This window comes from Larimichthys crocea, chromosome XI (genome assembly GCF_000972845.2).
Source record: "Larimichthys crocea isolate SSNF chromosome XI, L_crocea_2.0, whole genome shotgun sequence".
Classification (NCBI taxonomy): Eukaryota; Metazoa; Chordata; class Actinopteri; family Sciaenidae; genus Larimichthys; species Larimichthys crocea.
The window spans coordinates 1,215,324-1,240,723 of record NC_040021.1 but is presented as its reverse complement, the minus strand read 5'-3'; the positions used below and the strand labels follow the sequence as shown (position 1 = coordinate 1,240,723).

The window sequence follows — 25,400 nt, the reverse complement described above, 5'->3', positions numbered from 1 at the left end:
GTTGTTTGTGTTTGTATCAGATGTCTTCCTCTCTGGCTCCTCTGGCCCAGAAGCTGATGAAGGCCGTGATCGCCGTGGAGCTGCTGGGCGTGTTCGGCGTGTACGGTCTGTTCCACAAGATGAACGACAGTCCAGGTGAACAAGACATGACATGCTGAAGGTTATGGAAACGTTTGTTAAATGTTTCTAAAAGTTCCTGTTTCTTCTCCCCGACCTGCAGAGTTCAGGAGCACCATGAGCAGGAAGTTTCCATCAGTGCTGGAAGGTGAGCACAGACTGTTAAAATTTATAAAACTTTCAACCATCAGGCAGATTTGATCCTGAATCTGCTGATTTATGATTTATTTTGAAAATCTTCTCAGGATGTTGTTTTTTCTGTCAGCTGTAAAATAGAAATCAGTCTGCCACTAATGATTATTTTAGTTTTATAGTTTGACCCCTGAAATGTTTAAAAAAAAGTCCAAAACATAAAAACACTAAATGTCATAGTTAAGATGCTCGAACTGATTTTTATTTTATTTTTTGTTCCTCAAACGTTTCATAGATTTTTAAAAATAGTTCATCTTTAATTTAAACATTGAACTAAAACATTTGGAAATAATTAACAGACGAGTAAAGACAGAAAACATTTTGTTTAATAATCAGATTTGAAAAAGTTGTTTACATATTTAAACAAACATTCACATTTCTTTGTTATTGTTGTGTCTGAATATGAATAATCTGTACACATGAGACACATGTAACCATGACAACGTCCAAACAGGCTGGTCTTCAGATGGTTAACGAGTCAAACAGCTGATCTGAAGCAGCTCTTCTTTGTTTCCTCTCAGTTTACTACCAGTCCAACGAGTGGGCGGGCGTCTACGGCATCCGAGAGAGAGACCAGGAGGCCTGGGCGTCCAAACAGGACTGAAGCCGGTGGTTAGAAACCCACGACAGACGGACGGCTGCTACTTCCTCTTCCTGTTCCCGAACGTCTTCCCTCCTCTTCCTCCCGTCCTCGCTCGGCCGAACGACTTCTTCTTGTTGAACATCGTCTTCTTCCTGCGCAGCGTCTTCACGTCGCGGTCCTGCATCCAGTCGTCACGCTGAGCCTCCCACTTCAGCTGCTTCAGGCCTGCAGGGACAGACAGGAAGAGTTAACAGACGAGGACGCTCGTCCTCATGTTTCTCTACAGAGAACGGCCGAGAAGATCTGAAGCTACTGAGCTGAAGACGGTTATTTAGAAAAATGATTTTTGTCTCTGTGGAGAAGTTTGAACGAAGCTGGTATCCAGCAAACTGAATAAAACGTCAAGGTGTCTGAATTCATCTCGTCTTTTCTTCAGTTTTAAGATTTACTGACACGTACAACATTTATATTACACTTAAAATATTTATGAAAGAAAATATGTTTAAGGCGCGTCAATAGAGCGTCCGGCCTGTGTACAAAGGCTCCGTCCGTGCTGCAGCGGCCCAGGATTCAAATCTGACCTGCATGTCATTCACAACTGTCTCTCTCTCTACATTCCTGTCACTCTTCAGCTGTCTCTATACAATAAAGCTTGAAAAGGTCATAAAAGTCTGAGTTTTGAGGGGAAAAAAGTCAGAAATTTTATGGGAGGAAAAAATCTAAATTTTAAGAAAAAAAAAACAGAATTAGGAAAAAAAAATCTGTATTTAAAGGATAAAAATCGGTGTTTTAAGAAAATAAGTCAGAATTTTAAGGGGGAAAAAAAGTCAGAATTGTAGGGTGAAAAAAGTCAGAATTTTAAGGGGAAAAAAATCAGAATTTTAAAGGAAAAAAACATTATTTTAAGAGAAAAAAGTCAGAATTTTAGGGGGGAAAAAATCTACATTTTAAGAAAATAAAAACAGAATTTGAAGGAAAAAAATCATAATTTCAGTGGAAGAAAAGTCCGAATTTTAGGGGGAAAAAAGTTCAAAAAACAAATTGACTTTTAAAGGAAAACAAATCAGAATTTTAAGGAAAAAAATCAATGTTTTAAGAAAAAAAAAAAATCAGCATTTTAGGGGAAAAAAAAAATCAGAATTTCAGGGGGGAAAAAAATTTGAATTTGAAGAAAAAAAATCTAAATTTGAAGAAAAAAAATCAGAATTTGACGGAAAAAAATCAGAATTTGAAGAAAAAAAAAATCAGTATTTTAAGAAAAAAAAAATCTATATTTTAAGGAAAAAATCAGAAATTTAAGGAAAAAAGAGTCAGAGTTTGAACTGAAAACGGTCTGTGTTTGTTTGTTTGTTTGTGTGTCGTGTCAAAGGTCGCGGTCACTGACCTGCTTTGTCGGTGTTGGCCATGGCGTTCAGCCCGATGTTGTCGAACTTCGAGCCGGCGTTTTCGTCGAGCAGAGAGCCGAACTGAAAAACAACAAACACATTTTAGTTGATCTGAGGTTTAAAAATCTGATCAACTAAAGAGACAAAAGCATCAGCTGATTAATCCAAACTTCAGCAAAACGCCCCGGAAGTAGCAAAACTTTAAAATTGACATTTTACAGACAACAAGAAATTATTGACAGATTAATTTCTAGTGTAATGAATAATTAGTTGCAGCCCTAAACTGAAGTATGAGCCAGTCTGATGTTTTTCCAGAAGTCTTTTCACGCTCTCACCTCTTCAGCTGAAGCGAATGCGGCTCTGTCTTTCTTTCCTTTCTTCTTCTTCTTCCCCTGATTGGACCCTGAGAGAGGGAGTAGCGACCAATGAGACGACGTTAAAACAGCTGGAACATCAGAAAACTGAAATATAATAAATGTGAAGAAAAGTTCGACTGACCCAAAGATCCAGAGAAGTCGAGCTCCTCTGAGGATTTCCGTTTGCCTTTCTTGGCTCGAGGCGTGATGTCGGGAACGTCGTCGTCTGAAGCTGCAGAGAGAAACACGGAAGGTTTAATATTTGATTTAAAGGTTCGATCACATACACGTCATATTTATCTGGAACTCACCGTCAAAGTCTTCGTCCAGCTCTGGAACTGAAACAAGATTCAAAACATTAAAAACCTTTTAAATAAGTTTTTAGGTTTGCAGTGATTTTAATAATAATCAACAAAATAAAACTACAAACCTTCATCATCATCTTCGTCGTCTCCGCCTCCGTCAGGGTCCATGAACGTCCCTCCTTCGTCCTCCAGCTCGTCTCCAAAGTCTTCCTCGTCCATGCTGCCCAGAGACACTTCCTCGTCGTCCAGGTCGTCCATGTCCGAGTCGTCCGAATCGTCCGAGTCCTTGTCGCCTTTCTTCCCTTTTTTACTCTTCACGTTCCTGAAGACACGACGAGGGAATCGCACTAATTAATCACTGATCAATACATGAGAGTGAAAAGCAGCTGATCGTCTGTCAGTTCTCACCCTGCAAAGTCCAGATCGCCTGGTTCCATCTCAGTGAAGTACGAGTCTCCCTCACAGGAATCTGAACAAAGTTACCACGATGAGTTCAAACATTTAGAAAATCATTATTATTCATTCAGAAATTAAAGAAAGGACCCAAAGGACTCATTTGATCCTTAAATTTCAAAATAAAAGCATAGATTGATTCAGTTTATTATTGATTATTTGTTCAAACGTTGTTTTGTCTGAGCGTCTTGACTCACCGAGTATTTTCTCAAACTCGTCATCGTCCACGTCCTCCACGCTGTCGTTGTCTCCGTCCCGTCGTGGCCGACGAAGCTGCTTCTCCTGCTGACGCTTCTTAAAGAATCTGACAGACACAATCACACGTTCGTCACGCTCGCTGCTCGTTAACGTGTTAACATATAAATAAAAAGTTTGTTCTCACCGGTAAAAGAAGATTTCGTCCACAGAGATCTGACTTTCGTCTTTAGACAGAAACTCTTCGCTGTTCACTGACGGACACAAACATAACGTCAAAAAATCATGAAAAACAAAAACATGTTTAATGTGACCATGAAATATGAATTCAACATAAAGACTCACCTGCTAACGAGCTGCCAGGTAACCTCTGTTTGGGCATCAACGCTGCGTTTTCTGCAACAAACAAACATGAACATGAAATAAACAGATAATAATTATTACGTCAGGAAATGTTTGAATGTTTGAATCTGTCTCACGTTTGGTTTTCTGCTGTTTCGGGTTCCTGAAGACGAATCTGTCCAAGAACCTGATGAGGGTGAAGTCCTGCAGAGGGTCCCCGGAGTACAAGATGAACTCTCCCTGTGAAACACACCAACACGTCTTTATATAGAACAAAAAATACCTTCAAATTAAAAAGTACGGTGGCCGGGAGCCTGCAAACAAAAGAGACGCTGCTGCAAATAAAACAACAATGCAAATAATGGAAGTGAATTACCGGGGACTATTAATGCCGGTGCACAGTGTTTTTTATGTGAGAGAAGAAGAAAAACGAACGAACAAGTAAATGAACGGTCAATGTTTACTGTCGCTACGTGACTGGACTTGTCAGTGTGTTATAGTTCGGCCATGTAGTGACGTGAAGCGGAACGAGACGATGCTTCGAGCGAGAGAAGTACAAGTACAGTCAGGCAGCGACAGTAAACACTGAGCGTTCATTTACTCGTTCAATCATTTTTCTTCTTTCGTCTTCTAAAGTTACAGTAAAGTTACAGCAAAGTTACAGTAAAGTTGCAGTAAAGTTACAGTAAAGTTGCAGTAAAGTTGCAGTAAAGTTACAGTAAAGTTACAGTAAAGTTACAGTAAAGTTACAGTAAAGTTACGGTAATGTTACCTCCAGGATGGTTTTGGCAAACAGGGACACAGACGGGTGGAAGTGAAGTGCGAGCTGCAGAAACAGAGACAAACAAAACTTTATTTTATGATTTGATCTTTTGATTCTCATGAGGTCACACTGTGTGTGTGTGTGTGTGTGTGTGTGTGTGTGTGTGTGTGTCTCACCCTCTGCAGCTCCCACAGCGTGGTGTGGTCGGCGCCACAGAATAACGGGTTTCTGTGCAGCGGGTCGTAGCTCTGCACGCTCTTCCCTCCTGGAGGTGAACAGGAAGTTAATGTTCAGCAGAAAATATGAATCTGAACATTAAAAATGTTTCCAACGTTCTGCATCGTCTCACGGACCTTCCAGGTTCTGGTGATGTACCCATGATGCCGCGGGCTTCGCTTCCTGTGTCTCAGCCGTCACTCCTTCCTGTTTATCAGCGTCCACAAAGCGCTCCTCTTCATCATCGTCGTCATCATCGTCCTTCTCCTCGGCGAGGTCTTTGAACGCCTCCTCCTCGCCGTCCTGTGTGAATTTTACATAAAACACGTTTAGAAGCGATCTCCAGCAGCTCGTCTGTGCCGGGACTCGCCGCGCTGCGTCCGTCTTACCGCGTCCTCCTGCAGCAGAATCTTCAGACCCGGTTTGGCCTTCATCAGCTCCGACACGAGGAACAGCGCCCCGCAGGCGAAGCTGGCGTTCTGCTCGGCGCTGACCTGCAGCAGACGCTTCACGAAGGCTTTGACCCGCCGCAGCACGATGTCCACCTTCAGAGATTTATACAGAAGGTTCAGGAACATGCTGTGACGGGACGACGAGGACAGGCCGGGGTCCAGCAGCTTCCTGCAGGAACAGGAAGAGGAAGAGGAAGTGAAGTCATCAGCTGGAGTTAGAACTTTATGAAACGTAAGATGATGTCAAATAATATTATAAATAATTAATAAGGATAAATAAATACAACTAATAAATGTAATAACAAACAATAATTAATTATAGATAAATAATAAAAAGAAATGAGAAATAACAAAAGAAATAAAATTAAAAACAATAAATAAAAAAACAATATAATAAAAAATAAAATAAAAATACAAAAAAACAATAAATATAATAAAAGAAAAAAATCAAATAAAATAATAAAATAAATGATACTAAATAAATAAATAAAAATTAAACAAAAAATGAAATACATAGAAGAAGGAATAAAAGAGAATCAGATAATAAACAAAAACAATAAATATAATAAAAAGAAATAAATCAATATAATAAAAAATAATGTAACAAATAAAACAATAAATATAAATAATTTATAAAATTTCAGAATAATAACTTTGATCACTTCCAAAATTCCCGAGCTTGCAACCCTATTAAAAACTCTTCCTGTCTCAGGCTGCTCACCTGTCGTCAGGTAGATCTAAAACAGTTCTGATCAAACACTGCTGATCCGACAGGTGAGGGCGGTCTTACCTGTACAGGGCCACGTAGTAGCGGTCCGAGCAGGTCTGCTGGGAGTCCATGACCTGGAAGAGCAGCATGAGCGCCTGCACGGCCGTGTTGAACTTCACCAGGTGCACCACCTTGAACAGCGTGTCCAGCTGCTCCTTCACCTTCTCGTCCCCGGTGCCGGCGTAGGGATACGCCCGGTTCACGCCCGACAGCAGCACGCTCAGCATCTTCGACTCCACGTCCTTCTTCTTGACGCAGGCGCGGAAGAAGGAGAAGTAGATGGTGATGAGCTTGGCGGCGAGCTCGGCCTCGTCGTGGCTCAGCATCACCTGGCTGAGGAAGCACACGGAGTAGTACTGCGCCTTCGGGCTGATGTTGGGCCGGAACATGAGGCGCTCCACCTCGCAGCACACCACCACCTTCATGTTGGGGTGCTTGTGCAGCAGCGTCTCCAGCAGGTACGACGCTTTGGCCGCCGTCTTGTACTCGGGGTCTCCCAGCTTGTTGACCACCTGGATCAGCAGCGCCCTCTCCTGCTCCGGCCGGCTGCACAGCATCTCGTGGGCGGTGGCCAGCGCCTTCGCTTTGGTGGCCGCCACCGTGTCGTGAGCCACGGTGTCCAGAGCCGACACGAACTCGGCCACGTGGTGCTTCAGCTGGTGCTCGAAGTACCAGAGGATGAGGCGGCGGTCGCGGGAGTCGCGGTTGCCGCTCGCCTTCTCCTCCAGCTCGTCGAACGGGTGCTGGGCGAAGGTGCGGAGCTTCCTGTTCTCCGGCAGCAGGTCAGACAGCAGCAGCTCTCGCAGCGTGTCCAGCGCCATCAGACCCATCCGCCGGCTGCCCTTCTTCTTCACCATGGCCACCAGGTTCTCCACGTGTTCCAGCGTGTGCACCGGAGCGTCCTGGATCAGAACCGTCATCGCCGCCATCCTGTCGGCGAGCACGCCGGAGGAGACGACCGTCTTCATCCAGTTGGAGTTGGCTCCTTTCTGCAGGTTCTTCTTGCTCTTGTAGAGCGCCACCTCGGCGTCGAACAGCTGCTGGGCGAGCGCCTTGTACCGGGTCACCAGCGAGGCGTCCTGCTGGGCCAACGAGCCCTCGGCGGTGTACTCCAGGTCGAACCACTTCCCCCCGGGTTTGATGAGCAGCACCTGCCGCTGCTGGAACTCGAACACGTTCACGTTCTGCTTCGCCTTCTTCCCGACGTCTTTCGCCTTCTTCACCTCCACCTCCTGCTTCTTCTTCACCTCCTGCTGAGAGCTCGCCGCCTGCTCCTCTTTATTCGCCTGCGCCGCCTTCTTCTCCTCGCTCTCCTCCTCGCCGCGGTCGCCCTCGGGCTCGGGCTCGTCTGCGATGACCTGCACGCCGCCGTACGCCCGGATGCCCAGCTTGGTGATGAACTTCTCCAACTCGCCTTCCTCCAGGTCGTCTATCGCTCCTTTCTTGCCTCCGTCCACGAGCTCGTTGGAGTCGTCCAGACCAGCGAGCATCACGTAATCGGCCTGCGGATGAAAACAAACACAAACAAGATGATACAACTGTAAATTTATTGATTTTTTACTACAAAAAAAGTTAGAACTACTACTACTCCTGCAATAATATTTATTATTTGTATCATGGTCACTTTTTTTGCAATGTTTCTCACACTATGGTCACTTTACATCGCAATACTCTTTTTATACATCATGCCACTTTTATCCTCAGTACTTGTCTGTTTGAAGGTTGATTATTTTTCGTGTTTATTGTAGGTTATAGATATTTGTCTGTTTATTGTAGGTTATAGACATTTCTGTCTGTTTATTGTAGGTTATAGATATTTCTGTCTGTTTATTGTGTTTGTTTCTAACTCTGTAGTGTTTGCTTCACTTTCCTCTGCTGCTGTAACACGTACATTTCCCCATGGTGGGATGAATAAAGTAAATCTAATCTAATCTAATCTATAAAATAGAGAAACTTTCACTTTCTCTGTTTTTCTTATTAAAAACTGACATTTTTCACAGTTTTATGAGCTTTTATTTTGAAATTCAAATCGATCATTGAGGTAAACTGATCAGCTGATCGATGTTGGTGATGGGCGCACTGTGGATGGGTTATTCTAACGTTACCTGAACGTTTCTCAGATGTTTACCTGTGTCTGCGTCATGTTTGTTACCTGAGCTCAAACTCACCTGAGTTCCTCCGAGTCGCAGCACCTCCTCCAGGCTGAACTCTTCTTCTTTCTTCGGTCTGTCGCCGCCTCCACCCCCGGCCTGCTCCTCCTGCTCCTCCTGCTCCTCCTGCTCCTCCATGTCCTCCTCCTCGGGCCTCCTCGTCTCTCTCAGTCTCTGTCGCTGTTTCTTCTTGGCTGCCATGCTTGATGCTACAGCATGAGGAAGACGTGACCCGGATGTGGAAGGAGACGTCACGTCAGGGTTTCCGTTTTTTTTTTTTTTTTTAAATTTTTTAATAAAACGTGGACAAATAATAAACAAATAAATAAATAAATAATAGATAAATGAATAATAATAAATTCACGTGAACCGTGAATCTGTTTATTTAACGTTTTTAAAATTTAAATGTCGTACAGCAGATATACGAGAAGGTGACGGAACACGTGACTTTGTAACGGCTCGTCCAATCAGAGAGTTTGTTTGTAGCTCCCGAGCTACAAACAAACTCTCTGATTGGACGAGCCGTTAAAGAACGTCTCTGAATGGATGGTACCGGAAATGCATGAAACATCTTTCAAAATAAGATAAAAAAAAAATAATTCTATTTATATGACACCTAATTACTGTAATTTAAGATTAGAAACAAGAAAATCAATTGTAATTTATTTGAAATGTTACACATGAAACAAAATATTTGGATAATTATCTTATTTTATATGTTTTGTTCCCGTACTTAATGTCTGTAGTTTTAACTGCTGTTTATATTTTCTGCTCTTTTCTGCTTTTTTGTACTAAAAATACATCAAAAATAAAATTTTACTATTTACATTTTGCAATTACACCCATTTAATGTTGATTTCTATGGATTACACGTTACAATCACGTCTTGTTGATGAATAAACACACATATAAAACGAAAAATATAAAAACTTTCAGATTTAATCTGATTTGTTTGATATTCAGTGTAAAAAAACTACAAATATGGCCGACAAAATAATTTTATTGTGAAAGGTTAAAAGCCGGAAACTCGTCTCACTGACTTCACGTGACGTTTGTCGCTGTTAGCGTTAGCATCTGTCTCCTTCACGAGGACTTTGTAGTTTGTAGCTGCTTCAAACTACAAACACACACTAATATATTTATTTATATTTATCTATTTATTTATGTCGTCTGTACCGGAAACGGTAGAAAGTGTAGTTGTTGTTATTGCACGTGCACAGGTAGCAGCATGAGGTTCAGCTTTAACACGCAGCTGCTCAGCAGAGTCTTCATCAGTTTACCTGCAGCAGGTGAGTGCAGCACAGCTCACCTGTCCCCTGAGCTCAGGTTGTCATGACAACAGTCACATCTGTGTCCACGTGTCATGAGACACACTGTCCATGCTGTGAAGCCTCAATGTCACGTGATGTTTTCATGTTTTTTTGTGATGTTTTGACATAATTTCACGTTTTGTTGAAGAATGAAGTCTGTTTACTAAATTATAACTCCTGTTAACACTGAATTATCACCATTAAAATGTTAAAACTCAAATAATCATAAAGTCACTTTAAACTCTTTAAACTGTGATTCTTCTTCATCATCATTAATCTCTGTGCTTCCTGTCCGTGTGGTTGTCAGGGCGATGGCGAGCAGCTCAGTCCAGACTCTTCTGCAGCTCTCCATCATCATCAGACCAGGAGAAGCCCAGAGCCTCCATGCTCAGACACCTGACCTCCAAAATAAAAGCCACAGGTCCAGTCACAGTGGCGGAGTACATGAGAGAGGTGCTCACCAACCCGGTGACGGTGAGTCTGCAGGGACGTCCTCCTGACTTTTATTTTGTAGTACTAATGATAGATTAAGCTTAATGCCCCCTCTGTCGTTATCGAGTTTGGCCACTGGGGGGCGACAGACAGATACCCCGTCCTGTCTGCCCTCTGTTTGATATTTCATTGATTTTAATTTTGTGGAAACACTTTTATTTTGAAAACCACTCTCCAATTCCTAGCAATCACCATAGCAACCACTGCACGTACCCTAGTAACCACCTAGCAACAAACCCAATCATTGTTCATTGATTTAAATTTTGTCAAAACACTTTTATTTTGAAAACCACTCTCCAATCCCTAGCAACCACCAAGAATCACCATAGCAACCACTGCACATACCCTAGTAACCACCTAGCAACAAATCTCCATAGCGACCAACCGGCAGCTTCATCACATCCGGATTAAAATGTAAAATATAGAAAATAAAAGTTTGTAAAAAGTTTATTAACGTGAACGACTCCCTCAGGGTTATTACGTGAAGAACGACATGCTCGGACCGGACGGAGATTTCATCACGTCGCCTGAGATCAGTCAGATTTTCGGAGAGGTGAGGCGAGAACACACGGCTCCTTGAAATCCTTGAAAGTTTGTGAGTTTGAGAACTTTAAGTTAATTTGATATTCCAGGTGATGCATGTAAGGGAATTCAAGGTCCTTGAAAAATCCTTGATTTCAACCCACTACAGTTAATTCAGTTTTCCGCGTCACTGTTAGATGGTTAATTAATAAACATGGAAATCCTGCAAAGTCCTGGAAAACTTGAACGTGTCTGTCTGTGTCAGCTGATCGGCGTGTGGATCATCAGTGAGTGGATGGGAGCGGGTCAACCCAAACAGCTGCAGCTGGTGGAGCTCGGGCCTGGAAGAGGATCTCTGTCCAGCGACGTCCTCAGAGTACGAGCAGTTATTCTTTCAGTCGTCATCGTGTCGTCTGCAGAATGAAGCAGTGACGTGTTTGTTTCTGTCTTCAGGTCTTCAGTCAGCTGCGGTCCGTCTTCGGCGGGGCTTCGGTGTCCGTCCACCTGGTCGAGGTGAGTCCGGTGCTGAGTCGTCTTCAGGCCCAGAGTCTGACCGGGAACAGCAGCCAGGAGGCCGACAGCGAGGACGAGCCCGTTTACCGCCACGGGGAAACTGCAGCCGGGCTGCCGGTGTCCTGGTACCGCCGCTTAGACGACGTCCCTGCAGGTACGGACACGAACGTGCACACACCTGAATCACAGAGCACACACGTCCTCATCGTCTTAAAGAGTTTAATGATCTTAGTTTAATTTCTTTCTGCAGGATTCAGCATCTTCCTCGCTCACGAGTTCTTCGACGCTCTGCCGATCCACAAGTTTCAGGTCAGTTTAAAGTCTCTGTTGTTATGAACACGACCACCAGATGGCAGCACGGCCACGTGAAGAGAAAGAAGAAGCAGCAGCCGAGTGAGGATCTGATTCTGAAGAATCAAAGTTGAGTTTTCTTTGTTTTGGGCAGCGGACACCGAAAGGTTGGAGGGAGGTGATGGTGGACATCGACCCGGAGAAACCGGACCGGCTGAGGTTCGTCATGGCACCGTCTCCCACTCCGGCCTCGTCCACGCTCGTACAGGTCAGTAGTACCTGAGCGACTCGGTCATGTGACCCAGCACAGCTGGCATCATGTGTAAACAAAGTAAAATATGTTTTATATAATTAATATTATGTTTTATTTTTATAACGACCACGACTGAGTGGAAGTTTTCATCAAGCATCTTCTTCTAACCTAGAACTTTGTGTTTATAGTTTAACTTCAAAACTCTAAAAGATCCAATAAGAACATTTGACAGGTCAAAGATTCTGAAATAGAAGCGGGCAGACCAGCAGGATCAGGATCAGGATCAGGATCAGGCCGTCTGTCTGGATTTTCAATTAGTGGAGTGCAAACTTGTGTAACAGATTTCCGGTTAAACGGCGTTAAAAGCAGCAGCAGCTTTATCGGAGCTCACTGGGCTGATTAATGAGGACGAGCAGTGGCCCGACACAAACACGAGTCAGTCCAGTTCACGCGTTTTGTAGTTTAAAACAGTTTTATAGACGGAGACATGAACAATCAGATGATACAGAGGAACGATGAACAGTCTGAAGTTCATCATATTTAATGCACAGTGTTATAAAACAGAAAATATTTGGCTTTTTTTCCAATAATTAATGATCAAAAATCAGTTTTCTGACTGAACTCATGTTTTGAAACGCACCTTTTCAAATCAGGCTTCCCACATGTTCTTAAATTTAAGGACTTTTCCAACAGCTTTCCAGACCCAGTTCCCTCAAGGAATTCAAGGCCCCAGCACAGCTTTGTTTGAGACACGGATTGAGGTTAATGAACCTGCAAAAAAAAAAACTTTTACTAGTAATTAAACTAGTGTTCATTAAGGCTGACCCTGTGATATATATCGATATTTTGTTTAGATTTTTCAGCCGCGAGTATCAACACATCAACACGTCGATACTCGCCCTTTTTTTCCCGCCGCTGGCTTTGCAGGAAGAGCGATTCCTTGTTGTTCTGTTCCGCCGCGTAAAAAAGACCGACCAGTCGACGAACGGACAAACGTTACTAGGCGGGATCGTTTCTTTTTTAACCAATCAGTGGACGGTATCTATGACGCGTTCCAGCCAGTGACAGAATAACTTCATAAATACTATTTCTATTGAATGACGGGTTCAAGGACCCGTGAGCGCCGTGTTAAATAAATAAACTTGTATTCAGACGTTTCTGTGTGCAGGTGGAGAAATAATCTGAAATACAAACAGACGTCCTCGAACACAAAAGAAGTTTCAAACATGCAGACGAGCTTCACGTTCACTCTGCAGAACATGGAGACCTTTAATCCTCCTCAGATAAACTCTGCGGTTTGTTTTATAGCCTCCATCTGGTTTTTATGGCCCACGTTTATACCATCTATACGTTCACAGCCTGTTTGATTTGGCCTCTCTGGCTCACTTAAGACACTTTGAACGTCCTGCCAGAGGCCTGACATCATCATCATCATCATCTTCATCATCATCTTCAGTCTGTTTGGATGAAGAACCTGAGAGTTCAGCCTCCGTATTATCAAACCAGAAACTTCAGAGAGCAGTTTAAAGAAAAGACGGATTCGTTTCTAACTGAGCTTCTAAAAGAGGTCGTTAGTTTGTGACGTGGAGTGAAAAGTTCATCCAGACTCGCCGTCTTGAACGAACACTCAATCAAACGACAATCACTCGCTGTTTTACAGAAGAAAAATCACTCATTCCTGGCGCCTACATTACCCACAATGCACCTCGCTAGTAGTTAATATAGCCTTGAGCCTCCAGCAGAGACGAGGAGCAGCTACAGACTTTTTAATAAATACTGAAATAAAACTCAAACACAGTCACAAACATTTAAATCGATGGATCATAAATTATGAATCGAGGCTCCAGCTGATGATTGTTTTCATTATTGATGACGATCGTCTAAAATTTGTTCAGTCGACTCAGATGAAACAGAGAAAATCCAGTTTGACATTTGTGCTTCGATAAATAACCGATCGCTAAATGATTTATTAAAAAATCAGCGTGATTGAAATGTTGAATTATTCAGTCCACCTTAAAAAAAAAAAAGGTGGAAACCTGGCCGGGGGGTTCACAACAGTCAGACTGAGGTCGGAGTCTCCAGCAGAGATGAACTGAGAGTGAAGCCATTCATTATTGATCGAGTTATAGTGTGTGTGTGTGTGTGTGTGTGTGTGTGTGTGTGTGTGTGTCCATCGTAACGAGGACTTATCTGCATCTCTGCGTTAGAGAGGACGTTCCTGAATTACGGGGACGCTCTATCGATTGTTTAAAGGTTAAGATGAGTGTGTAACCCTCAGGTACTTGTGTATTTTATATATGTGTGTGTGTGTGCCAGGCAGATGAAAGGCGGGGTCACGTGGAGGTGTGTGCAGAGGGCGGAGTCATCGTCCAGCAGCTGGCCCGGCGGATCGCAGCGGACGGCGGCGCGGCGCTGATCGCCGACTACGGCCACGACGGGACGAAGACGGACACGTTCAGAGTGAGACGGACGCTTTGTTAACAGCTGATCACGACACCTGGAGCTTTAAACGAGGTCGTGGTTGCACTGGAATACGTTGTGTTCATCATAACATAGAACCTTATGGCATTAAAACTGTACAGGTGTACATACTAAAGTCATGGAACGTTGAATACTATGATGAACATTTATACCTAAATAATAATTAAATAAAAAACGACTTAAACGACATTAAAGATAGAAGATTTCATCTAAATCAACCAGATTTCTCTGCAGATTTTATAATTTTGTTGTCTTGTTGACAGTTTGTAGACATTTCTGGACAGTTTTGGAAAGTTTTTAGACATTTCTGGACAGTTTTTAGACAGTTTTGGACAGTTTTTAGACAGTTTTGGACAGTTTCTGGACAGTTTTTAGACAGTTTTGGACAGTTTTTAGACAGTTTTGGACAGTTTTTAGACAGTTTGACAGTTTCTGGACAGTTTTTAGACATTTCTGGACAGTTTTTGGACAGTTTTTTGACATTTCTGGACAGTTTTGGACAGTTTTGGACAGTTTTTAGACAGTTTTGGACAGTTTTTAGACATTTCTGGACAGTTTTTAGACAGTTTTGGACAGTTTTTAGACAGTTTGACAGTTTCTGGACAGTTTTTAGACAGTTTGACAGTTTCTGGACAGTTTTTAGACATTTCTGGACAGTTTTTGGACAGTTTTTTGACATTTCTGGACAGTTTTGGACAGTTTTGGACAGTTTTTAGACAGTTTTGGACAGTTTTTAGACATTTCTGGACAGTTTTTAGACAGTTTTGGACAGTTTTTAGACAGTTTGACAGTTTCTGGACAGTTTTTAGACAGTTTGACAGTTTCTGGACAGTTTTTAGACATTTCTGGACAGTTTTTGGACAGTTTTTTGACATTTCTGGACAGTTTTGGACAGTTTTGGACAGTTTTTAGACAGTTTTGGACAGTTTTTAGACAGTTTTGGACAGTTTTTAGACAGTTTTGGACAGTTTTTAGACAGTTTGACAGTTTCTGGACAGTTTTTAGACAGTTTGACAGTTTCTGGACAGTTTTTAGACATTTCTGGACAGTTTTTGGACAGTTTTTTGACATTTCTGGACAGTTTTGGACAGTTTTTGGACAGTTTTGGACAGTTTTTAGACAGTTTGTCCGGTCGTGTCTTCATTCACAGTTGAAGGAAACAGATGTAGGAAACCCGGCTCGAGTTTTTTCTCTTCTGCTTCTGATATTTTCATTTTCTCAGTTTCCACCTCATGATTTTAAATTAATTTGACTAAATCTGAATAAATTTCTTTGACATCAGGAATAATTTTCCACATCCGTACTACTAAAAGAAATGAGTTCTTATTATTCGAACATTATGCTGTAAATCTAAGTTGAAGTATGTGAATATGAAATGAAGCTGATGGAGCTTTAATCACAGAGTCGGTCGCTGTCTGAGCGTTTCTTGGCTCAGCTGAATCTTTTCGGATCCAGGCCGAGAGAGAGAAAATAAAAACATCTGAGGCTTCACTTCTTTCCTCTTCTTCAGGGTTTTAAAGGTCACCAGCTCCACGACGTCCTGTCCTCGCCGGGCTCGGCTGACCTCACCGCCGATGTGGACTTCAGCTACCTGCGGAGGATGGCCGGAGGGGGCGTGGCCTGTCTGGGACCCGTCACTCAGAGGACGTTCCTGAAAAACATGGGCATCGACTCACGACTACAGGTGAGTTCAGCTCGGGACGTTAAGATGCTGTGACCAGGATTATTTTGGACTCGTTGAAGCTGATTTAACGAAGCGTGGTTAAACAAAGAGTTAGAAGCTGCTGCAGTGTGCAGAGATGCAAACGAGGTCCTCACTCAAACTGGTTCCTTCAGAGGTTTTTAAACCGCCCTGTGGTTCTTTGCAGGTTCTGCTGAGAAACTGCAGCGACCCGACCACCAGGAAGCAGCTGACAAGCAGCTACGACATGCTGACCAACCCGGCCAAGATGGGCGAGCGCTTCCACTTCTTCAGCCTGCTGCACCACAGCCGGCTGGCCAAACCCAAGAAACCAGACGGGCTGAAGCTGGAGAAGAAGAAAAGCCCGGCGCCGCTGCCTGTGGCCGGATTCACCGAGCTCAGCTTCTCCTGACGGGAGCGAGGTTTCAACATGAAGTGAAATAAGAAGTCAGACTGTCTTTAAAACATTTCAAATCCACCTTTCTCCCGGCCCGCTGCGTCACCTGATACCGAGCGGCTGGTGCAAACTGTGACACTGCTCGAGGTCGGAGGTCATCCCACAGCAGGAGGATCTCTTCTTTCCCCGCCCCTCCCCTGCTCCCTCGCCGCCGCTCGGCCGTCGGCCTGCGTCGTCCACATCTTGAAGCAGTTAGCTGAGCTCACTAGTTGTGCAGCAGCCATTCACAGCGAGGCCCGCCGCTCCTCTCGGTAGCAATTAAAAGATTGGGTTACACATGTGGGGGGGTCAGCGCTGCCAAGACAAGCAGCCGTCCTCCAGAGGAGCGGCGGAGCGAGGCGATCATGTTCAGGATTGGTAATTAAATGATCGTTTCCAAACATCCTGCCGAGGATCGTTATCAGCGTTTCCTTGATTCAGGAGGGTCGTGGTGTTTTGTTCTTTCTTGACCAGGTTTGATGAGCCGACTCGGACATTTGGAAGAAATTAGAGAATTTAACTGAACCGCTGTTTGAAAGCACGACTTCAGTTTGAGATTAAACACGATTTAATAAAGATTTCTCAGAGTTTCTGTCTGTTTGTAACTCAGCAGCACGTTAACTATCAAACTCCTGTGTGACATAATGAGTGAATTATTAACTCCACAACAAAAGACTGCAGCGCAACAACGGAGCTGAAAGATTTCCAGACTTTATTAATGTCAACGGGAACTTTCTCTCACTTGCACCACTTGACGTTTTAGGTTTGAGACTTAAAAAGTCAGTTCTGCTTTATGAGGCCAAAAGTTATCGCCTGTGTCCAACCACAGGAACCTTTTCAGGCTACAGAGGGAACTTTTGGTTCCTGATTTTAGTCACTGAGGTGGCAACGAGGCGTTTCTGTGCACACAAGTTCAAGATCAAGACAGACAAACTCTGGAGGACCAGAACGGATTCAATAAAATCATTTTAAAATCAATATTTTGACACCGTGTTGGTTAATGCAAAGCTGCACAGCGAGCTGGTTCGATACACGACTGGGAAACTGCAGCGTGATCAGAGAAGGTGAGTCGGTCATCGATGTTTCTCTCTATCCTGGTCAGCGCAATTTTGATTTCTGTTATTTTTATAATTACCAATAACTGTCTCACGTATCTGTGAAAATCACCTCAACCACCAACCTGGGTGATGCACGGCTCTCCGTAATCTCCGTAATCAGCTCGAGGTCGAGAAGATTGGAGATGATTAAGGTGGCCGGATGGAGAGAGCAGGGACCGCAATGAGGATCCACGTTACTGTTACGGGGACATTTGGATTTATAAGGACAGGACGGAGGGAAGGCTGCCCCCTACTGGCAATTTAGTTTTCCCCAGTCCTAAATAAGTCACAACACTCATCACTAAATTTAAAGTTATTTTAACAACAGGTTAATTAAATAAAACTTAAAATGTGTTTATTTGTTTCAACAGGTGTGACTGAATAACAACGGAGTGAATTTGTTTCACATCTGAAGTTCATGATTTCATTTGTGTGACAGAGTTTCTACGTGTTTCTGTTGTTGTATCCATAGGTTGCTATGTTGAATAACCAGATTTTCCCAAAGTAAACTTATTCAGCTTTAATATTTTCCATCATAAAATCACATGACATGACATTTCTTGCAAAAATATAAAACATGTGAAATAAATTCTCAGGCTGGAGTCGGATCAGGATCAACGACGAGTCAAACAAGTTTTTTGTTTTTTTTCTTTTCTCAGGCAGGTTTCCACAGAAAGACAATAGCAGCTCAATTCCCAGCTCGTCTTCATCCAAAGTTTCAGAAAATCGCTGAGAATAACTTTTTAAAAGTTTGTTCCTCTGCAAAAGTCTCGGCAGCCCAAAGTTTGATGAGTCCTGAGTCTTACATCTGGATTTTTAGTCGGATGAGATGAATTATTTGATCTTCAGAGGACGAAATGTAACAAAAGACACGTGTAACCGTCCTGTATGTAGATCACTACGCTGCTGGACCTGATGATATGTTTGGTTTTTCTGTTTCCAGTCGTGTTTCCCAAATCTTTGAGTGCAACGTTAACTAAAACAGCTACAACTAAGACCGACGTTGAAAAATACCAGAACTGTCCTGTGTTGTGTTAACGTTACCTGAAAAGTCAAATCTAAAATTTGACGAGCTAAGTCAGAAGATAAACCACTTTAACGTTGGTGCCATCCTCAGGACAGATAAAGTTTTTTGTTTTTTAGAACTTTTGCAGACGAACAAACCAAAAGTCATCAGTGAAATTTCAAAGAGTTCCCAATAGTGCAAAGACATCCCGACGAGGGAATGAAAGAACATCATCATCATCATCATCATCAGACATAATCAAGAGTTCCAGTTCACGTCAGATCTAAAACGTAACAACGACAACGTCATAAAAATATTCTATGTGAGCTGAAAAAGTGTCGATTCTCTTCGTTAGCCCTTCTGCGGCTCGGTTGGCGGTTGCAGACGTTGACGTTGACTCGCGTGAGAGTCAACGTCAAAAGAAAAAGAGAGTCAACGTCAAAAAAAAAAAAGAGGAATAAAAGTTTAAGATGTGTTGAAATTTTAAAATGTTCTGGACCTGAATTATCGCCGCAGTGAGCCTCAAACAGCTGACCCGACTGACCGCCGTGTCCCGCCGACGCGTGGACGCGTTTTCACGGTCTCCATGGTGACAGTTTCCACGGTGACAGCCGTCGAGGGATTACGCTGCTTTCCTTTCCGAGGGAATGTTAACCCTCCGCGATGGGGGGGGGGGGCTCTTAGGGGTCCTCCTCCATGTCGTCCAGGTTGGGAGACATGATGAAGTGTTTGGGGTAGTGCAGGCCTCGCTCGTCGGCGTGCTCCTCCCAGCGGGCGTCGTCGCTCTCGTGGGTGATGTAGCGCTCGCCGCGCCGGGTCTCGAACTCCCTGAGGTCCAGCCAGGTCTGGTAATCCTGCACGAGAACAAAGATTATCAATCGTACGTAGCTCGAGCATGAACGCAACAAGTTTGAATCGTTTTAGCGAACTCACGTGACAGATTTATTTGTTACGGACGTTAGATTTTGTAATCGGCCGATCTCACATTGTGTAAAAATCAGGTTTCCATAACAGGGATTAGGATTAGCAGCGGCTCTAGACGTCTGAATAAATCAGCTTCCAGCACTTTAAAACCTCGAGGGTGTCGCACACTTGCTGCAGTGTTTCCAGGTTTGCTCACCTGCAGCCAGGGGTGGCTCAGCGACTTGTCCACGCTGTAACGCTTCCTCATCTTCACCTGCAGCAGGTTGTTGATGAGGTCTGTGGCTGTGACCAAGAACAAAACGTTAAAATCAGGAAATCTGAATCTTTGATTTGACTTTAGTCCACGCCGTCCACTCACCCTCCTCTGAGATCTCCTTCCACGGGTTGGGCGGGTACATGAAGGCGGCGTTCTGGATCTGGTCGTTGATGTCCTCGTCCTCGTTGAAGGGAAACGTCCCGCTCAGGCTGACGTAGATGATGACGCCGACCGACCACATGTCCAGAGATCGGTTGTAGCCTTTGCTGCGAAGCACCTCGGGCGCCAGATAAGCCGGAGTCCCGACCACCGAGCGCCGGAACGACTTCTCGCCGATGATCCGAGCGAAGCCGAAGTCGCAGAGTTTCACCTGGAGAAGAGCGAATATTAAAAGTTGTGATGTCCAACAAACATTTTAAAGCAACAGAAAGAAACTGATGACGAGTTCTGACCTGAGGGAACGGTTCTGCTGAGGCCAGGAGAACGTTCTCAGGCTTCAGATCGCAGTGGACGATGTTCTTGAAGTGAAGATGTCTGAGCGCCACGAGGATCTACGGACACGACAAGCACGAGATGATTCAACACTCGACAAGCTGCAAAGACCTGCAACACTTCTCTGCTTCATCATACAGATCTGTGACGGTTTGGTCTTAGAAAATGTTCTGACATTTTATAGATAAAACTATAAATCAACTGTGTTAATTAGGCATGCAATTAACAATAATTGTTTTTAATCACTTTATAAAGTTGTTATGGCAACTTTATCTTTCAGTTAGCGTCCTGTTTTTGCTCTGTTTTTGGTCTCCTCCACCTCCTGAGAGAGATATCTGTCTCTTTAGCTGATAAATGTTTCACCACTTGTTCTCTAACTGTGTGTCTGCTGTTTGGTGCTGGACGGGTCGTGAACAGTCGGGTTTATTTGAGCTATCTGCTGCTCGAAAAAACAAAATAAAGAGCTAAAAAACGCTAAACCACTGAGGGTGACTGCACCCTTTAACATGAGCTACAAGTAACAAGTCGATGAGTCAGTGAGCTGAAGATCGAGTCTGTTTCGTTCCTCTCTCTGTCGAACAAAATGCTGTCTGTCTTCATCAGAGGGTCATGGGCTCTATCACCATTGAGCTCCATCCCCGTCAGTTTCGAGACACTGATCAAACCTGACCTGTGTGACGAGGAACTTGGTGAGGCGTTCGGGCAGTCGGCTCTTCTCGCTCGATAAAATCATCTCCAGCATGTCGCCGTGAAGCTTCTCCATGATGACGAAGACCTGCTCAGGCGTCTCGAACATGCACTCCAGGTTGACGATGCCCGGGTGGTGGAGGTTCTGGTGGAGAAGCACCGTCAGATCAGATTTTATATCATTTCATTCAGCGTTGTGTTGATCTGCTTACTGTCGGCGTGTCGTACCTGCAGGATGGCCACCTCGTTCCTCAGCTGGCTCTCCTGTTTGGTGGGAAACCTCATCTTGTCGATGATTTTGATCGCCACGTCTCTGCCCGTCTTTCTGTGTTTACCTGCAGACAGCGAGATATTTTTATTAACCTGGAACTGAAACACGACGATGAGCCACCCACAGTTTATTTTCCCGCAGCTTTAACGGTGACGTGATCGTCTCAGGTTGACGTTTTCGTTGGTTTTGAACCACGTGACTCACCTCCGTAGACGATCCCAAACTGTCCGGAGCCGAGGACCTCGTCGGCAAAGATCTGATACACCGAGCTGATATCCTGAAAACAAAGAGATCAGAGCAGGACAGGAGTCACGTGACGACTAATTTAACCAATAAAAACAAAGGACAAAAGAATCCATGATAGAGATTATTTATAGTACAGAAAATAAAGTCAAATTCATCTTTAACTTTTATTGTTTTGTCTCTTTTCTGGCTGATAAATTTAACAGTTTGAATACGAGTGTATGGAGGCAACAACACAGGGTGGGAACCACACATACAGAGCGGAAAGAGGCGGATTGCTTACTTACTTATTATTATATGTGTGTTAGGAGCATAATATCAATATTTAAGTGTGTATCTCTGCTACTGAAATAAAATATTACAGAAAATGCCAAACTTGTTAATTGAGTAGTATTTTGGTAGTTTATGTTTTTAAATTCCTCCACCAGTTCTACACGTGACAGTTCGAGGTTTTAAGGTATTTGTGTTTATTTTATTTTATTTTCCTCTCTATGTGGACACACAGGATGTCATGTAAGTAGTTATTATTTTTTACTTTTTATTTGTAATTCTCCAATAAAGCATTTTGTGTTATACGTCAAATAAAAGTTTGTTTGTTAAATCAGGAAAATGTACTCAATGCAAAATTATTTTTGGGACCTAAATTTTGCGTTGTGAGTACTTCTACTTTTTGGGTAAAATCAAATATTACACTTTAAATATGAGTGTAGGGAGGTGAAGAGAGAGACTGTAACCATAAATGTACAAAAAGAACAACAACACAGAGTGGGAACCACACATACAGAGTGGAAAATGAAATAATAATTTTTAGGACCTTGAAGGCTAATTACATTTTGCACTGTGAGTACTTCTACCTTTGATACTTTGAGTACACTTTCCTGGCATTACTTGTGTACTTTTACTAAAGTAGAGTATTTTTCCAGTGTGGTTAAATTCAGCAGCGAACATGTTGGGTTTGGTTCATCATGAGACAGAGAGTAATTATCACATGAGGACTTACCACATTTTCTTGTATCTGGGAGTTGGACACTGATATGCTGATGGACAGTTCCTCTGAGGAGACAAAAAAACACGTGTGAGCGTAAAGCCCCTCGCTTACAGCGCGACACATGCAAGGTTTTATTTTTCTAACCTTCAAATCATTAAAATCTCATTTCCTACGTTTCCTTGTTTGTTAAAGAGATGACGGAGGAGAATTCCAGCTGTGATCAAACCGATTTGTTTGTTCAACACGTGATGAAAGAACGCTGAGGATGTTTCCAGCTGGGCCGCCGCCGCCGCCGCCGCCATCCAAGTCATTTTCCACATTTCAAATTAAAGCCTTTATTTCCTTTATGTTTAAGGATGCGTATGCGTAGAGGAAACTCCCACGCACACTGCTGCTCATGTAACCTGACATTAAAAAGCCGTGGGCGCGTTCTGTTTCCACTGATCAGCTGACATCGATTTCAGATCGCCGGCCAGCGTTTGACCGGGTCACCTCTCTGCGATCAATACCGACAGTCTGCTGTGGTGAAGGCAGCCTGTTGATATTCAGGTCACCGGTAGAGAGTTTATGTCACTGCATTGACAGAAATGTAAACTCAGTGGGTTAAAAATAGCAAAAACTTATTGATCTTTTTATTTTAAAAACAGGAAGTTACTCCACATTTTATATATAATCAGATTTTAGTGAAACAGTTTCAGATTAAAAGACTTCCAACGGTTCAAAGAACAGAAGCCACTCCCAACCCTTTTACTTTGAAAATCTAACCATCATCACCGTCATGATAAAAAACATGAAGCCTCGTTTGTCATCTGTCCATTAACTTCTATTTTTATTCAACCGTTTTATAATAAAGAGGCTCGTTCATTAAAAGTTAATCGTCCGTTTTAGGTTTTTAGAGTTGGAGATCTCATTTTGGGATGAAGCTTAAAACTCAGACAAAAAGACATTTTAACCTGAGGACGGAAAATCCTCTGAAATCCTTCAATTAGGTTAAAATGTCAGCGTGTGTGTGTGTGTGTGTGTGTGTGTGTGTGTGTGTGTGTGTGTGGAGGTGGTGGGGTTGTAAAACAATATTTGGAAGCGCTTCACAGATAAATCCACACATCCATTAAAACACAGGAGTCTAATCTGATTTGAGTCCATTACTGTGTCAAAGTGTAATAAAGCTGACAGGGTCGTGGGTTCAATTCCTCGTTAAGCTTAATAAGTAGTGCTTTCTAATGAGCGGGAGACAAAGTCTGACTTTTGTCATGTGCATATATAAATGATAGACTTTAACAGACTGCTGGAGTTCCTCAGGGATCAATCCTGGGCCCATTCTTATTCTCTTAATGCTTCCCGAAGGACGTGTCGTAATGTAGGCATAACATTTATTTATTACAAGTTAAAAGTCTGATGATGTTTTCTTATTGTCAACAAATCAAAGACCAAGACCAACACCGTCGTTCTGCCTAATAAATAACTAGTGCAACAAATCTGCATCTGGAAAAGTCCCTACAAACACAGATTTGGGTAACGTTTGCTAAAAAACTACAGCGACCAGCTGTTTTAGAGAATTATTGAACCTTTTAAAAAAAATGAATATTTGAACATTTGTGACCAGATTTATGTCTTCAGGAGAAGAGTAGAGAAGTCAAAGTATTGAGAGACGGACTAACATATAGTTAGTTTTAGTCTTTTCTGTCTTTTCTGTAAGCTGCACGTCACATTTATGGATTTCTAAGAACCTGTAGTACAGCTGCCAGATGGAAATATTCCTGATTTTTGAGGGGGCGTGTCCTCTGAATGTGCTGAAGCCACGCCCACTCATGGGAGCAGTCAGATGAGTTCAGAAAATGAACATGACTAACTCTGAAACACTCTGAGCTGAGATGAATTCATCTCTGTCTCTCTGCTCAGGGCGGCCTCAGCGTGTCATCGAGCCACCCTTTAAGGACCGCCCACAAAATCCTGAAAACAGTTTGAACCTCTGACTCCACATTTCAGCGATACATCGTTAAAGTCTTGAACCATCACGTGGTGCAGCATGCATGCAAATGTTTTTAGTCAAATGTTTACTCACTGTGGTCCTTCCCCTGGCCGGGCCCGGCACAGACGCTGGCTTTGGGTGTGACCGGCATCATCGCCTGTCGGATGGCTTTCTCCCAGCTCTGGCCGACATCCCGTCCCACGCCGGTCGCCGCCAGTGCCGGGTTGTGGTGCAGGACAGCGTTATCCTCCCCGACATAGTAAACCATGTTGGCTGTGATCACCTCGAAGCAGTGAGGGTTGCTGCCCTGGGGGAGGCTGCCGAAGTCCTGCGCCGGCTCCACCTGGAGGATCTCGGACAGGGGGATCTCCTGTGGGTGGTAAAAGAAGTTCCTCTTGTTGGACGTAGCTCCACTTTCAGCTCAGAAACCCAAACATCTGTGCAAGTAAAACATCTCCTCTCTTCAAACTCGACTTGTTTGAATCATTTTAAGTGATTTCAGCCAATGAGAAGGTTTTAAACTGATCCACAGGACTCCATCCTAACACCTCTCCTCTCTCTGCTGAACTGCGAGACACTCTCTTAGTTTCAGTGTTTGAAACTTCCCTTCCTTCCTCAGTACACCCCCTCCTCCTCCTCCTCCCCAGAAAAAACCCTGCACCCTGCCAGATCAAACATATAAAGGAGAATGATCGGTCCAGTGGTGTCTTCATGCCCCCTCGGTGTCATCTGAACGTTTTGTGTTCTGCCAAGTTCTCCCTCCCCTTCCCTCCTCGGCCCAGACCACAAACTCCGATCAGCATCCATTCATCCTGCCGCTCTGATTAAAAGGCAGGACGTGCCTCAGCCGCTTTGGGCACGAGGCAGCGTGGCGGCAAGCCAGAGAGACGGCAGGGAAGCGACCCGAGGTCCCAGAAAACTCCACAAATCTCTCTCCCCCCTTTCTGCCTCGCCCACCTCTCACTTTCTCTTCAAAGGAAGGTCTCTGCAGCGCTTTGTGGCGAAAGGGCAACAGGTCGCTGGCAGACACGACATGAAAGGAGGAGGTGGAGCACGAGGGAGGAAAACGATGGAGGGTGAACAGAGCTGCAGCCGAGCTGACCTGAATTCAGATGTGATCATTTGATACTTTCGAGGAAACTGATTCTCCTTTGTGGAGTTTAAATCTTCTGTTTGATTCCTGATGTCGCCTTATAACACGGCTAAAAAA

The 25,400-nt window shown here is 43.6% G+C and overlaps 4 protein-coding genes across 6 annotated transcripts in view; 2 read left to right on the top strand and 2 right to left on the bottom strand.

Annotated features, from left to right (window-relative positions):
• Window positions 1–20: 20 nt before the first annotated feature.
• LOC113746941 (protein CEBPZOS) lies at window positions 21–1,307 on the top strand. The gene is made up of 3 exons (XM_027284685.1): window positions 21–135; window positions 221–265; window positions 831–1,307. The coding sequence occupies exons 1-3, from the start codon at window positions 21–23 to the stop codon at window positions 911–913; spliced, it is 243 nt and encodes an 80-aa protein (XP_027140486.1). The 3' UTR covers window positions 914–1,307.
• Window positions 912–8,494, bottom strand: cebpz (CCAAT enhancer binding protein zeta). The gene is made up of 17 exons (XM_019265762.2): window positions 8,297–8,494; window positions 6,150–7,630; window positions 5,297–5,528; window positions 5,045–5,210; window positions 4,868–4,956; window positions 4,701–4,754; window positions 4,066–4,168; window positions 3,932–3,982; window positions 3,774–3,840; window positions 3,589–3,695; window positions 3,347–3,407; window positions 3,064–3,260; window positions 2,945–2,971; window positions 2,776–2,865; window positions 2,613–2,680; window positions 2,277–2,358; window positions 912–1,117 (listed from the first exon to the last, which is right to left on the bottom strand). Exons 1-17 carry the CDS (start codon window positions 8,477–8,479, stop codon window positions 951–953), a joined length of 3,225 nt encoding a protein of 1,074 aa, XP_019121307.2. The 5' UTR covers window positions 8,480–8,494; the 3' UTR covers window positions 912–950.
• Window positions 8,495–9,310: 816 nt separating this feature from the next.
• ndufaf7 (NADH:ubiquinone oxidoreductase complex assembly factor 7) lies at window positions 9,311–16,836 on the top strand. Its single transcript, XM_010749843.3, has 10 exons — window positions 9,311–9,567; window positions 9,896–10,062; window positions 10,553–10,633; window positions 10,868–10,978; window positions 11,056–11,269; window positions 11,366–11,424; window positions 11,561–11,674; window positions 13,976–14,119; window positions 15,651–15,824; window positions 16,009–16,836. Exons 1-10 carry the CDS (start codon window positions 9,507–9,509, stop codon window positions 16,231–16,233), a joined length of 1,350 nt encoding a protein of 449 aa, XP_010748145.2. The 5' UTR covers window positions 9,311–9,506; the 3' UTR covers window positions 16,234–16,836.
• A 1,023-nt stretch (window positions 16,837–17,859) lies between these two features.
• LOC104934225 (serine/threonine-protein kinase D3) overlaps window positions 17,860–25,400 on the bottom strand; it is a 32,375-nt gene continuing 24,834 nt past the window's right edge. For 2 of the 3 annotated variants that reach the window (XM_019265752.2, XM_027284654.1), the window contains 9 exons: window positions 24,284–24,560; window positions 22,234–22,286; window positions 21,195–21,267; window positions 20,948–21,054; window positions 20,703–20,864; window positions 19,993–20,091; window positions 19,643–19,910; window positions 19,481–19,566; window positions 19,041–19,214 (listed from right to left, as the gene is read on the bottom strand). In XM_019265752.2, coding sequence (XP_019121297.1) covers window positions 19,041–19,214; window positions 19,481–19,566; window positions 19,643–19,910; window positions 19,993–20,091; window positions 20,703–20,864; window positions 20,948–21,054; window positions 21,195–21,267; window positions 22,234–22,286; window positions 24,284–24,560 — 1,299 coding nt within the window. Of the gene's footprint in view, window positions 19,215–19,480; window positions 19,567–19,642; window positions 19,911–19,992; window positions 20,092–20,702; window positions 20,865–20,947; window positions 21,055–21,194; window positions 21,268–22,233; window positions 22,287–24,283; window positions 24,561–25,400 lie in introns of all 3 variants that reach the window. The other variant, XM_019265751.2, reaches the window with a different exon arrangement.

Bases quoted from the DNA above. Each gene is read 5' to 3' on its own strand.
- LOC113746941 (XM_027284685.1), top strand. From the start codon at position 21: ATGTCTTCCTCTCTGGCTCCTCTGGCCCAGAAGCTGATGAAGGCCGTG. The intron at 136-220 runs GTGAACAAGACA...CCCGACCTGCAG, and splicing joins CAAGATGAACGACAGTCCAG to AGTTCAGGAGCACCATGAGC. The intron at 266-830 runs GTGAGCACAGAC...GTTTCCTCTCAG, and splicing joins GTTTCCATCAGTGCTGGAAG to TTTACTACCAGTCCAACGAG.
- ndufaf7 (XM_010749843.3), top strand. From the start codon at position 9,507: ATGAGGTTCAGCTTTAACACGCAGCTGCTCAGCAGAGTCTTCATCAGT. The intron at 10,979-11,055 runs GTACGAGCAGTT...TTCTGTCTTCAG, and splicing joins TGTCCAGCGACGTCCTCAGA to GTCTTCAGTCAGCTGCGGTC. The intron at 15,825-16,008 runs GTGAGTTCAGCT...GGTTCTTTGCAG, and splicing joins GCATCGACTCACGACTACAG to GTTCTGCTGAGAAACTGCAG.
- cebpz (XM_019265762.2), bottom strand. From the start codon at position 8,479: ATGGCAGCCAAGAAGAAACAGCGACAGAGACTGAGAGAGACGAGGAGG. The intron at 3,408-3,588 runs GTGAGTCAAGAC...AACTTTGTTCAG, and splicing joins CGAGTTTGAGAAAATACTCG to ATTCCTGTGAGGGAGACTCG. The intron at 2,681-2,775 runs GTCAGTCGAACT...TCCCTCTCTCAG, and splicing joins CGACTTCTCTGGATCTTTGG to GGTCCAATCAGGGGAAGAAG.